Source organism: Ictidomys tridecemlineatus, chromosome X (genome assembly GCF_052094955.1).
Source record: "Ictidomys tridecemlineatus isolate mIctTri1 chromosome X, mIctTri1.hap1, whole genome shotgun sequence".
In the NCBI taxonomy this organism is placed as follows: domain Eukaryota; kingdom Metazoa; phylum Chordata; class Mammalia; order Rodentia; family Sciuridae; genus Ictidomys; species Ictidomys tridecemlineatus.
In genome coordinates, this window is record NC_135493.1 from 110,258,815 (window position 1) to 110,273,440 (window position 14,626).

General features: G+C 36.1%; 1 protein-coding gene across 1 annotated transcript in view; it reads right to left on the reverse strand.

The window, feature by feature from the left end:
- The window catches only part of Phex (phosphate regulating endopeptidase X-linked), a 189,115-nt gene that overhangs the window by 58,397 nt on the left and 116,092 nt on the right, over positions 1 to 14,626 (reverse strand). Inside the window, exon 13 of the mRNA XM_005334811.5 lies at positions 7,857 to 7,934. Coding sequence (XP_005334868.1) covers positions 7,857 to 7,934 — 78 coding nt within the window. The remainder of the gene's footprint in view (positions 1 to 7,856; positions 7,935 to 14,626) is intronic.

Sequence of the window (14,626 nt, forward strand, 5' to 3'; positions counted from 1 at the left end):
TATTGTGTTCCTTTTTTCTTTTTTCTTTTTGTTTTTTTTTTTGGAAGGAAATAGCAAACATTTTTAATACTAATACATTTCATCTACAAAATCAGCAATATTTAACCTATAGATTCTAAATAATATCTGTACAGCAATAAAAGCAATAGCTGGTATTGCTAACTAATGCTTCCATTTTAAAATATATTACCATGGCAAAAATAAATGTAAAATATATAACTGCGGCAAATAAGGAAAGCACATTTTTGAATAGGTGAAAACTAAGAGTAATCAAATTATTAGCTATATTTTTTTTGGTAACTTTAAGACATAGTTTGTCTTTTTTTTCTTTTCTTGGTGCTGAGGATTGAACCTAGGGCCTTGCACATGCTAAGCAAGTGTTCGACCACTGAGTTATATCCCCAACTCAAACCAAAGTCTTTTAAAATTAAAAATTAAAATACAGTAAATGTGTACATGTGAATACATATACATACATATACACAACTTGATAGTTACCAACTTGACATGTCACCTATTTGTTGGCCAATACCTGGCTCACATTTAGTTCCTCTCTAACATAGAGTGAGTATTCATGGTGGTGGTGTACACTCATTGTGTCCACAGACAACATCTGTGTTTCAATAAGTTTTCTATGTCAACAATCAAAAATCTTTCAATGGGAGCAGGTATAAAAGAAAGTGTAAAATAACTGAAAGCACACTGAGAAAGGGAGGAGTGGAAGTATCAATTTCCAGCACCCTTAATATTCTATTTGGCCAATAAATTATAAAGACATAACTTTAAATTGTCCTTTTCTTAAAGTGCTTCAGCAGGGAAGAGGGGCGTGATAAATAGATCATTGTATATTCATAGAAAACAATACAGTGTTTTAAATCAATGTTCTAATGCATGAACATGAAATAATCTGAAAAATAAGGTAAATAAGTTGTATGAGAAGATTTAAAATTTTAAAACATGTGAAACAATACTATATACTGTTTATGGACACAAACCTATATAGCAAAAGCATAAAGAAATACATAGGAATGATTAAGATTGATTTCACAGTACCATTTATATCCAGGGAAGAACATAGGTAAGGAGGAAGGAAATCAGATCAAGAATTAGACATTGAATTTAAAATGTATCTATTTTATGCATTTAAAATGTATGTGTATTCTGGGCACAGTGACACATGCATATGTGTCAGGAGGCTGAGGCAGGAGGATCAGTTGAACCCACCAGTTCTAGACCAGTTTGGGCAATACAATAAGATCCCCTTCTCTAAAATACTAATAGTAATAATAATAAATTAAATGTGTATGCATGTATAAAAGCTATTCAATAATATTTTTGAAGATAAATGTGTTCAAAACATTATTTTACATATTGTCCCAATGTTAGAAATGGTTCATAATAAAAAGAAATCTTCTAATTGATTGTTATTTTAAAATAGAGGTTTTCTCCTAGCTTCAAAAGAAACATAGAAAGCTTCTTGCTTTAGGAAATAGCCTTAACTAGCCTTCCTAAGACATTCTTGTATAATATAATTGAAAGATATGTCCAGGTGCCTGTAATCCCAGCTACTCAAGAGGAAGAGGCAGAAGGATTGCAAGTTCGAGGCCAACCTCAGCAATTTAGCAAGACTGTCTCAAAATAAAAATTAAAAGGGCTGGGAAATGTAACTCAGTGGCAAAGCACCCCTAGGTTCAATCCCCAGTACCACAAAAAGAAAAAGAGTCCATTGTTCAAACCTGAGCTTTTTTCAGCTTTTGTTTTTTTCCAAGATAGCCCTGCCAAGGCCTTTAAAACATTATTGTAACTGAAATAAAATTCAGATATGTTTTTTGGGTTCAGAACATTGGGGAATTCTCCCAAAAGTATTTCCTTTAAAAATAATAACTATTTTTTGAAATATTACTGAAGTCAGTTTTTACTTTTAGAAAAGTTTACTAATTGTGATACTTTCCCATTCCATCTAAAAAACAACACCAGGGGCTGGTAATACAGCTCAGTTGGTAGAGTGCTTGCCTTGCATGCATGAGGCCCTGGGTTCAATCCCCAGCACCACAAAATCATCATCATCATCATCATCATCATCATCATCATCATCACTAACTTGACACTGTTTGGTCCATAGACATTAAATATAAAACCATCTCAAAACTTCCAAAGAAAATAATTCCAAATCTAAAAACACTATAAATAAATAAAGTTCTACTATACCCACAAAAATAATCATTCAGAGTAAAACTTAACTATAACACATTACAATTTGCCACAGCTTATGTACATTTAGAAGGACAATTGTTATATTGTTTTAATTATTAAATGGTGAATATTTGTCTTTTCTTAGACTGGCTTAATTTATGCATTGCACTAATTTAATGGAAATGACAAGTAATGGGGATCAAGTCTTACTTCGAAGACAAAAGTGTTTGGAGGTAAGAGGGACGGTCATTATTCACATATGATAGATAAGAAATAGGTATAATGAGACTATGGATCTAGGCAAAGCCACACAGCCCAAATATTTGGCCCCTACTTCAATGTTATTTTCATTGGTTCTTATAAGAAACTCAGTAATTCAACAAAATGAGTACAGGGAAGAAGGAGGAGAAGATAAGAATTAGAAACTGGAATAGAAGTAGTGATTAAATAAAATCATCATATGGTTTACTTAATAAAATACTGTATAGCTATTAAACTAATGGTAAAAGGCTATGGAAGAAAGTGCCAAAATAAGGTTAACTGTAAACATCAGTATTAAATGCTATATAAACATCAATTATAGCTATATAGTAATAGATAAAACAGTACACTCTAAGGGAAATATACATTATTATGGTCAAGTACCAATATTGTGGGTACTTTTTAGTTCCTTTCTTCTATTTCTCAAATTTTCTTCCATGTGATAACACTTTGACAATTTCAAATGTCTCAGAAGGCCCTTGGATGAGAAAAAAACTCAAAATCCAGCAATGATAAGGAAAGTTATGTTTGTTGTTATAGAAATAGCAATAAAAATGTGCATAAATATTTAAATCACTTGTTATCTCCAAAAAAAAATGTAACCTCTGCTAGGGACAATAATTAGCTCAAAAGCCTCTTGTCCTTTCAGTTACTGGGAAAAAATCTAGGTCAAGTTGATAATGACTTTCAATCAATTCTATCTCTTGACCTTTCAATGGAGTGACTTTTGGGGAACTAATTAGGTTCCCGTGTCATTTCTTAGGAATAGCTTTCCAGATTATAAAATTCATGGGAACTTGGATTTCTCTTCTTGGAAATTCTGGCCTGGATGCCAAGCACCAAATGTTTCATAATAAATGGAAGAATGCAGTTATTACTGTCTTCTCCCACGATGTTAAGAAGCATATAACAAGGGCAGAACAAGGAAATATGTTCAGCTTCTTTGTAAAAAGAGTAAGGATATGTTTATAAGAAACTACACATACCAATGGAAATAAACATTCTAATGCACCTCTCCTTTAACTTAAATCCTTTAAAGATACTCAGAGATATATCTAAATATCTAAAAGATCATGTGTTAGGCCCTCAGATAATTTTCTGATGCTTAATGGAATCCAGATATTATATTTAGATTTTCCTTGTTTAAACAGCAGAGCAATATGCAAAACTGGTGTGCTTAGATGGCTTTGCTCATAAATGACATGTGAGTATACAGAGACACACACAGAAATATTACAGACCTCTAGAACCTATTCTTGGCTCTCCAATGTCACAGTAACCAATCACTAGAGAAACATGAGCGAAATATTTTTTGTTTTGTTTTCTTTGTTTTCTGCCAAATTGTAAAGAGTTATTTTCATATTTTAACCACCTCTTTTTCTAGAGAATTCCATCCAAATATCACCACACTCTTGCATAGTGATACTGTCATTTCCATGCATACATACACATGCATGCATGTGCACACACACACACACACACACACACACACACACAATGTTCCCACGCCAGAGAATATAATGTGGGTCCACATAATATCTATCTATATGATATGTAGACATATATGTATAAGTGTGTGTATTACTCACAGCATTGATCTCTGAAACTTTACTCATTTCCAAGTCTGCTAAGTAGATGGAGTCCAGCTATGATTCTGACCAGAAGCCCTACTGCAGTTCTCCAGTCGTTTTCACAAAATAAATGAATGAAGGGCCTTCTAGTGTTTAGTTATTTGCCTATAATGACTCAGCTACCTTTCCACTCTGTTTAGTAATGCTGGGGGACCTAGGAATCTGAACATTCTGTTTCTCAAACTCCTTTGTCAATTGCTTTCCTGCATTGAAGGCACTGGGGGTAAATCAGTGGGTGGCAGGAGGGGGGATGTTTTGCTCTCCAGTCCTCTCTCTTTTGCCCATCTCCTCCTTCCTTATGACAATGACTTTGGAAGAATGTTTGGTCCCTCCTCCATAGGCCAGCAGCTCTGGAGTGGCAGTTCCTCCTCTGCTCTCCGCATCCTCTCTTCTGTGTCCCTAGGCCCAGGGTTGGTAGCTGCTTCCTAAAGTTATGAATCTCTAGTTTACCTCCCCTTCCCATTCTTTGTCTTTCAACTTATTTCTTATATTAAATTCCTGTTCAAGCCAGGCACAGTGGCACATGCCTGTAATCACAGCAGTTTGGGAGGCTGAGACAGGAGGATTCACAAGTTCAAAGCCAGCCTCAGCAATGGCAAGGCCCTAAGCAACTCAGTGAGATCCTGTCTCTAAATAAAATACAAAATAGGGCTGGGAAGTAGCTCAGTGGTCAAGTTCACCTGAATTCAGCCCTGGTACCCCCTCCAAAAATCCCTATTCAAAATACCTAGTATGCTTTTTGTTCTCATGGATGATACAGCAATCTTGCCAAAATTGGTATAAAACTCACTCTTGAGTCTATTTCCATTAAGGATCAATGAAATAGAATACATATTTATAAGGCTAATTTGAAAACAGATTGGCTCCTACTTTGTTAAACTAACTAATAGGCTTTCCTGCATGCTGATGTGAGTTCAAATAAAGGGCATTTCCTTTCTTCTTGTTCTTTTCAAAAACTGTAAGAGTATTGTTGTGCAGAAATGCTTTGTGAGGTATCTCAGTTTACCTTGTTATCCTCAGATAAAAATAAAATTCTCTGATTCTTTTGCCTCTCAATTCTTTTTTTATTTGCTCTTATCTCCATATGAGCCCAACTTCAGTTTGCAACCTTCCTCCTTGACCTTCATCTGATCCATCACCTAATCTCACTCCTCTTTCCTTTTGTATGTGTACCTGATGAATCATATCTTCACCAGTGTCAAATGTAGCATGCCACTTTTCATTTGTAACAGCCTTTCATGCTCACAGCTTATATTACCAGAAATTTCTCATAGGCCCTGAAGTAGTCCTTATCTACATGTCTCTAAATCTGAAAACACAGTCCTATTGTATACTAGCAATACTCCAGTCCTTTTGCTATTAACCTCAGTGACACTATTATATTCTATCACATCATTGTTTATCCTATTTTCAGGTTGGGTTTTATTCATCTCCTCTATCAGTTTCTGAACACAAATATCTTTTTACTCCATGTATTTGGATTTTGTTCACAGTTAGAAACTCTTGGGTGTAATTTTGTCTGCTTTGGCAATGAGTCAGATGAAAGCCATTTCTGCACAAAAGTACTTAAAAATCTTGGTGTCTAATGGCTTCATTTCAGGCCCTGGAGAAATGAAGAAGCATATCTAGCATATCCTGTTTGGTATCTGGTTTCTTTTCACAAAAGATACTGCATTCAATGAGTTCTTAAATCAGGTCTCTCAACTTAGACAATCACAGACTGCCAACAAAACTTGATCAACTGAAAATTGTGAGTGAGCCCTGAATGCTACATGATTTGATTAAAGCTTGGGACTGTTCCATCTGTAAAGCCTTTTAAATCAATTTGAGGGACCTGGATACTGCATGAGTTAATTCATGATGATTTTTTCCAAACCAAAATAATCCACTATCATAAGTGCAAATTGAAGATGTCATAGCTGATACTTTTGTTTGTGCTTATGTGCCAGAGTCAGCTCTAAACACTTCAAATGCTCCTATATGGTAGAAATTATTATCATCTTCATTTTGCAGATGAGAAAACTGAGGAACAGAAAGGATCCACAACCTATCCAAGGTCCCAGAGATAGTAAGTGGCAGACCAGGGATTTCACTGTATGCAGTCTGTCTCCAGGGTTCATGTTCATAACTGATATACCTAACTGCTTCTTCAATTTCTTCCTCCATATCCTGACTTGACATATTTACCTCTTACACATGATTGTCCAGGTTCTCCTTCTAAGATACTTCATGCTCTGTTGATGCTCTTCTTACTAGCAAAGTTCTCATATTGATCCGCAAGACTAATTATATATATATATATATATATATATATATATATATATATATCCTATTATGTGCCAGACATTGTACTATGTACTTCCACAATCATATAGTCTCATCTGCCTACTAATACTAAGGCTTGATTATTATCTCCTGTATCCAGACAACCAAAAGGAAGCTAACTAGAGTTATATAACCTGCACAAGATCAAACAATTAGGCAGTGAAGAGGCAAAATTCAAACCCAGGCCACTGTCTCTAGGCTCCTGACTACTTAACAATATGGCATACCCTCTTCCATTTTCCTTCTCATCAGCTCTAGTAAAGCTGCTGCAACCAAAGTTTCCTGAACCTAGATTTCAGTCCTGGCTCTGATACTGTGTGTGGCACCAAGAAGATCACTAAACTTCTCTGAGTCTCTTATGTTCTATGCAAAATGAGCATAAACATATTCTCTTCATCACTGTATGAATTAGAAGATAATGTACATGAATGTATAAAGTGCTTGAGTATTTTTAATTACCATATAAATAATGAGGTTTTCAGCATCATCAAAATGGTGCATAAGATAGGCTGTCTGAGCTTTAAGATACTGGAAAACAGAATTATTTCCCTCCAGAGCAAGTGGATCAATACTTTGCAAGGCCATATCTTAGAGCTCAATGGAGAAAATTTTAAATGAGATTTTTCTCTCGCTTTAAATGCCCTTATAAAATTCTGATGCTTGTCCACAAAGCTCAGACTAATTACAGATATGCCACTTGTCGAGCCACAATTTCAGGAAAAAGCTACACCTCAAAACCATAGTTATTTAAAGGATACTTTTTCAAGAAAATCTAGTGAATGGTAAAAATAGTAGCTTTTTTCCCCCTGTGAGGAATAAAAATACTTTACCAGAACTATTTATAAGAAATACAATAACAGTGGTTGTGATTAGAAAGACCTATAATGAATATTTCTACTATAAAATACATGCTCCAAAATATTAGAATAAAAAAGAATTATTACTATTATTCATTACAAACATACAATCCAACTCACATAAATTATAGTCATATGTATATGTATTTAATTTGCCAAAACAGTCATAAAGTTTAATGAAGTTAACTCGAATTAGGCAGATTTATTACTTTTCACTTAATATGAATGAAGTAAATAAAAAGTATTTAATATAAACATGATGCATTCACCATTAGAACATGCCCACTAATTGTGAAATACTTGATTTGTTTAATTCTTTTCTTTATGATCAAATTAGGCCAAATCCAACTCCCTTTGCTTTATGGTGTTCACTCAGCTATGCATTCTTTCTGACACTTCCTTTATTTTGAATCTGCTCTAAATCTTGTGATACGCCTGGCATATTCAGGTTCATATCTAGCCAAGGAATTAATCAAAAGTTGGTACTTTCTGGCACCACCAGGTTTAATTGCTTGGACTTGGGTTAGTTGAAAGGCATAAGGCCAGTAAAACTTGCCAGGAAAAAAAATACAGTAAATTTAGCACTTACTGCCTTGAGGTCTTCATTAACATGAGTATCATTCATTATAAACTCAGGGTAGCCAACTTTTGCCAAAACAGCTCTTGCCTATAAAAAGGAAAAAGAAAAATGATGTCAGAGTTTTAGCACTTAAATCATTAATAACTACAGGATGAAGGAATGCAATCTTCATCTGGAAACTCCATTTACTGAATATCTACTACATGCAAACCACTGTGAAGGACAAAACAAAAAAGAAACAAAAGTTAGTCTCTGCCCTCAATATAGGGAGAAGAGGAATATTCCAGAAAAAAAAGAAAGAACAACCAAGCAAAGACAGAGAAGGAAGATATTTATGAACCATATATCTGATTAAAGGTTAATATCCAAAATTACATAAGAAACTCAAGTAACTCAAGAAAGTAACTAGAATTAAAAATGGGTAAAGAATCTGAAAAGGCATTTCTCAAAAGTAGATGTATGCATCCAACAAGTATATGAAGAAAATATTCCAACATCACAATCATTAGAGAAATGCAAATTAAATCACAATGAGATATTATCTCACACCTGCTAGGTTGCTATTATCAAAAAGACAAGCTTAAATTGTTGGATGTGAATAAAAGAGAATCCTTGCCTGTGGAGGCAGAAATGTCAATTGGTACAATCACTATGGTACAGTATGACGACTGCTCAAGAAATTAGAAATAGAACTACAAAACAGCAAGGACATCCAGCAATAAGATCCAGCAATCCCACTCCTCGGTATATATCCAATGGAAATGAAATCAGTATGTCAAAGACACATTGGCACTCCCATTTTCACTGCTGCACTATTCACAAGAGCCAAGGAATGGAAAAAAACAGTGTCCATCAGTTGTTGAATGGATAAATAAATTGATACATATACACAATGCAATACTATTCCCCCATAAAACAGGATGAAATCTTATCATTTGGGACAGCACAGATGGAAATGAAGGTCATTGTATAAAGTGAAATAAAACAGGTACAAAAAGATAGGTACCACGTGATCGCCCTCGTTTGTGGAATTTTTAAAAGCCCAAATTCTCAGAAGCATATAGAATGATAGTTACCAGGGGTTAGGTGTTAGGGGTTAGGGGTTGGACTTGGCTAGATGTTGGTTAAAGATACAAAATTTCAGTTAGATAAGAGGACTAAGTTCAGGAGATCTATTGTACAATATGGTGACTACAGTTAATAACAATATGTCATATACTTGAAAATTGCTAAAAGTATATTTTAAATGTACTTATCACCAAAATAATGATAAATGTGAGGTTGAGCATATGCTACTTACCTTGATTTAGCCATTCTACAATATATACATATATCACAATATCCTGATATATACCATAAATATATAAATAATTTTATCTGATGTACAGAACACCCTGTCCTGAGTTACTCCATTTTGTATAAGAGCAGCATCTTTCAGGTCATCCCACGTGACTTGTTGAGGGTGTTGCTGAAAAAAACCAACTGCCTATCAACCACTGTGCCACCCAGGGAGCTTAGTCGGTAGGTATAGCTGCTTCCAAACTCAGAGCTCTGGGTTTGCTGACCCTGAGAGTCACTTGCCACCCTCCCTTCAACATCAGGGTTCAGAAAGGAAAAATTAAACCTATCCTGAAACTTATTCCCTAGGCCTCCAGGCTACCTGAAAACAACACCATGTATAAAATGATGGTCTCTGTTTCTGAGCTGCCTATAGTTGTTGAGGTATGGAATTGGAAGGTCCCCTATAGTGGACCATGGCACCTCAATGAGAAAGTAAGGAAATCTGATGGTCTGGACAGTAAGTAGACAGGTAGGGATTGCTCTTTGAGAGGTAACTATTACTCTGTGTATCCAACACTTGGTGGTTATTCACTTGCACAGACAAGAAGCCAAGTCATTCTGCCTTAGGACTTGTACTCAAAATGGAGTAGCTCAGGATAAACTGCCATTCTATATAAAAGGGTATAACTCAGGGTAAAAATACAGTAACTTAGAGCAGGACACAGACTGTTCTCTACATCTGACAATTTAAATAAATATGAAAAACAGACAGGAATACAGGAAACAAATGAATCACAGGGATCACTGGGATACCTGAATGCCATGCTAATGAGGCTATATTTTATTTTACAGCTAAAACATAGCTAAATATTTTTATCAGGGGAATAAAAAGAGATGAGTTGTGCTTCAGGAAGATTATCTGTGCAACATTGTAAGTGATGGTCAGAATAACAGAAAGATTGGAGGAAGGGGGTCCAGAATAATTTGAGATACATAATAACATCGCAACCATCTTTTTGATAGACAAAGGTACTAAGTAACCTCTATGTTTTGCAGTATACAGAGAATAGATAAAGGGGGAAAATCACCTTAGGCACATGTCAGCGGTCTCTAGAGCAGAAATTGGTACACTATGGCCCCTGGGCCAAACCCCAGACCTCCTCCCCTGTCTCTTTATATAAAGTTTTATTGGAACATGGCCACACCCATTTGTATGTGTGCTTTTGTACTACAACTTTGAAGTTGACTTGTTGGGATGGAAACCCTGTGGCATACAAAGACTCAAAATTTTATCTGGGCCTTTTGGAGAAAGTTTGCCAGCCCTTGCTCCAGAGAAACATTACAGTTCCATGTAAAAAAATATTTTCCCCTCACTCCTCTAATTCTGAGTTTCACAAAAACAAAAAAGCAGCTCACCAGAGTGATGTGAGTGCATCATCAAGGTCCTGGCCAGATCCCCTAAGATCCCTTTAATAAATTATATGTGTACACATCCTCATCTCCAGATCTGCTTCCAGATGACCAGCATAAGACCCAGGCACGCCAAAACCATTGGTTTTAATCCAGCAAAGTAGCAATGCAAATGGGTGACTTTTGCATACTGCTCTTGGTAATGAGTTTTTCCCCTAGTCCTTTTCAATTTTTCTCACTCAAGAAATAAAAAGAATAAGATAGTACATTTTCCTTATCTTCCTTAAGATAATCCAAATATTAAATATCAGCAGAAACCTGCAACTCAAGACAGAGAAGATGTTACAAGGGCCGTAGGACACAGTCATGACGGGTTTTGCTGTTCCACAGACTCAAATATAGCAGATCAAATTCTACCCTGTAAGTTACACACACTAAAAGCTTGATGTGACCCAAACAGTAAATAACTGGAGGTTACGAGTCTCCACCGAACACAAAACAATATATCATATATCTATAGATTACCTTGTTCTGAAACTGTTTTTATTTCCCTCATTGTACTTAATTTCTCACTGTATTTTTGCAGTCCACCACAAGTCATGTGTATAACTATAGCAAATAAAGAGCTATGGATAGTTTTTCCCATGGTGCTCCCTCTCCAATAAGAAATAAACAAGCTGACTCATCCACAATTGCTGTCTGAACACTGGCCTTTCTAGAGCATGCTGGTAAATTGGTAAATTATGCATTGTTTTTCAAACCTCATTCTCTGGGACCCCCACTGTACTATGATGTCTCACAGAACATATTACCTTCTGTACTGTATAAGCAAGCCATTGAATCCTTTCTTATTATTTATTTAGCATCACCATGAATTGAAGCAAATCAGACCAGATATGAAGAATCCCTATTTACCTCCCAATGATACACAGCTAAAATAAGGTAATAACACCAGTAGCAACATTGCTAACAAATAAATGCAATGTTCTTCTTCTCAAATGTGAACATATGCCTGTATTCAGATTCAAATGCTTCTTCTGCCAGAGCTTACTACTGTAAATTCCACATCCTCCCAGGCACCCCACTCTACATTTTTCCCTGAGAAGCTTCAGAACTGCATCTTTCAAAATTCTATGAAGCATGGTTCCAGGTTAGACTGCCAATGAGAAGCACTCACAGGCCACTGGGAAAACAGAAGAGGAAACAACATTTATTCATTGTTGGTAGTCAAAGGCAATGCATGGGTATCTACACTTTGCCAGCAACTGCCAGGCATTCTCCTAGGGAAGACCCATGGGTGTGCAGGCAGCAGAGATTATAAGCAGGCCCTACTTTTCACTTCCCAGCCCTGCAGTGGTTGCATAATCTGCCAATTCCCTGTGCTGAACATTTTCCTGCTTGATATATTTAGAAAAGTACCTGTTTTCCTGCATGAACCCTAAGGCAGATAGTGATCACATTACTTTTTATGGTAAAATTTCTAGAATTGGATATGTAAAGCACTAATAATTTGATGGTTTGTTATAGGGCAAAATATTAGGAGGCAGGTCTGAAATCAATTATCCCTCTGGTAACATGGATAAGAATGAAAGACCTGAGACAATATAAGTATGAATATTTAACATATTGCATGTTATATCATACAAGTTATATTTTCTTAGTTCTTTGAGGATGGTCAAAAACTCAAAGGTTTTTTCATCCAGTATATACATTTCCATCCCTTATTCCTACAGACACTTGGAGAGGAGTTGCACTTGACTGGACATCCTTCCTCAGTAGAGGAGGCTCCAGCAACTCTTTACCACTTCCATGACCTTAAAAATGTACTTCAAGGGGCTGGGGATGTGGCTCAAGCAGTAATGCATTCGCCTGGCATGTGCGGGGCACTGGGTTCAATCCTCAGCACCACATACAAATAAAATAAAGATGTGCCCACCAAAAACTAAAAAATAAATATTAAAAAAAGCTCGCTCGCTCTCTCTCTCTCTCTCTCTCTCTCTCTCTCTCTCTCTCTCTCTCTCCTCTCTCTCTTTAAAACAATGTACTTCTCTAAAGTAAACACTTTCTAGTGCCTACCCAACATCTATTCTCCCTTTTTTTCCTCTTACTATCAAGACCCAAATTCTGCTCAGTATGATAATGGACCCACCAAAAAAAAAAATGGCTGCAACACCTGCTTCCTTCACAGCTGAATTTGGCTGTGGCATGACACTTGGGAAAATGATATATAATTAAAAATCCTTGCTGAACTTCCAAGGATCCATTTTAATAGCGAACAGAGTCAAGTGGCATGTGCTTCCTGTCTTTAGTCCAACGTTTCTCAACCTCAACACTACAGACATTTTCGGCTAGATAATTCTTATGGGGGACTGGCCTGTAGACTGTAGGATGTTTGGCAGCACCTTTGGTTTCTATACATTAAATTCCACTATCAAACATCTCCCCAACTTCTGAAAAAAAGGTTGTGACAACCAAAAATATGTCTAGATATTTTTAAATTCCCCCTGGGGGTGATATCATTTCCAGTTGAAAACCACTGCTTTAGCTTTTCTTCTTCTTCCTTTCTGGAATGTGATGCTGGAGGTAGAATACATATCTTGTAACCACAAGGCAATAAACATGAAGAAACCTACATGGTAAACATGATAGAATGAACAGCTGATGACATCTGGTAGCTAATTACTGGGGCCTCAGATAAATTTTTAATAAAATGTGAGTGGCTCAAAAGACTAGAAATGGAACAACCATATGACCCACAATAGCACTCCTTGGTATTTATCCACAAGAACTCAAGTCAGACATACTACAAAGATACATGCATATCCATATTTATGGCAGCATAATCCACAATAGCCATATTATGGAACCAACCTAGGTCTCTGTCAATGGAAGAATGGATTAAGGAGCTGGGGATGTGGCTCAAGTGGTAACATGCTCGCCTGGCATGTGCAGGGCGCTGGATTCGATCCTCAGCACCACATAAGATGTTGTGTCCACCGAAAACTGAAAAATAAATATTAAAAAATTCTCTCTCTTTTCTCTCTCTCTTAAAAAAGTATGGATTAAGAAATATGGGTTTTATATATATACACAGTGAAGTTCTACCCATCCATAAAGAAGCACCAAATTATGTCATTTGCAGGAAAATAAATGGAACTTGGAGAATACCTTGCTAAGTGAGGCAAGCCAGATGCAGAAAGTCAAGGGTTATATATTTTCTCTCATGTGTAGAATTTAGAGAGAAAAAAGGAAAGAAAAGATACCTCATGAAAACAGAAGAGAGACCAGTAGAGTGGAGAAAAAGGTTCATGGGGAGGAAGAAAAGAGGGAAAGAGGAGGCATCAGGGAAGGAAACAGACCAAATTACACTATGTGCATGTGCAAATATATCAATGAATCCCACTATTATGTATAATTATAATGCAGCAATAAAAATTAGTTTTTAAAATGTGAGTGACTAATAGCAATCTAATGTATTAATTCTGTATTAAATGTCTATATTTAAAATGTCTGAAAGTTGCTGGTGTATAAGGCCTGGACTGTCTCTCCCTCTTCTCTATGATGTGAGGAAAATAAAACATTTATTTGTTTGAGGCATTATGTATCATGTTTTCCTTTAGCTGTAGTCAAATGTAATCCTTATATACTCTCCTTTTCATCATATATAGTTTGAAGAAAACAATTAGGTCCTATTTCATAGTGTTGTCTGTTAAGAGTTCAGGATGATATTGCACAGAAGACATTTTTTATGTCTTGGTCCAGAGCACACGATGAATAAATATTAGTTGTACACTACACAGAGAAAATAGAACTATGACTTATCCCAACGATTTGGAGTAACTCTTATATGCCTGTTTGGATGGTCTTTCAGGGAAGTCCAGGCTAGATTACACCCTGAACCAATTACCTAAATTCCCCTATGAAATTATGTCACTCTTTAGTCACAGGTCCAGCTTCAAGGGCCCACTCTTGCAGTGAGAAAGAAAATGGTGTGAGAGAAAAGCTGTTAGGCAAGTCTGTGGTCAGTGAGGGAACAGATGGTGCTACATGCTGGAAGATTTTCCTAGCAAAACCAGACTCTGCACATA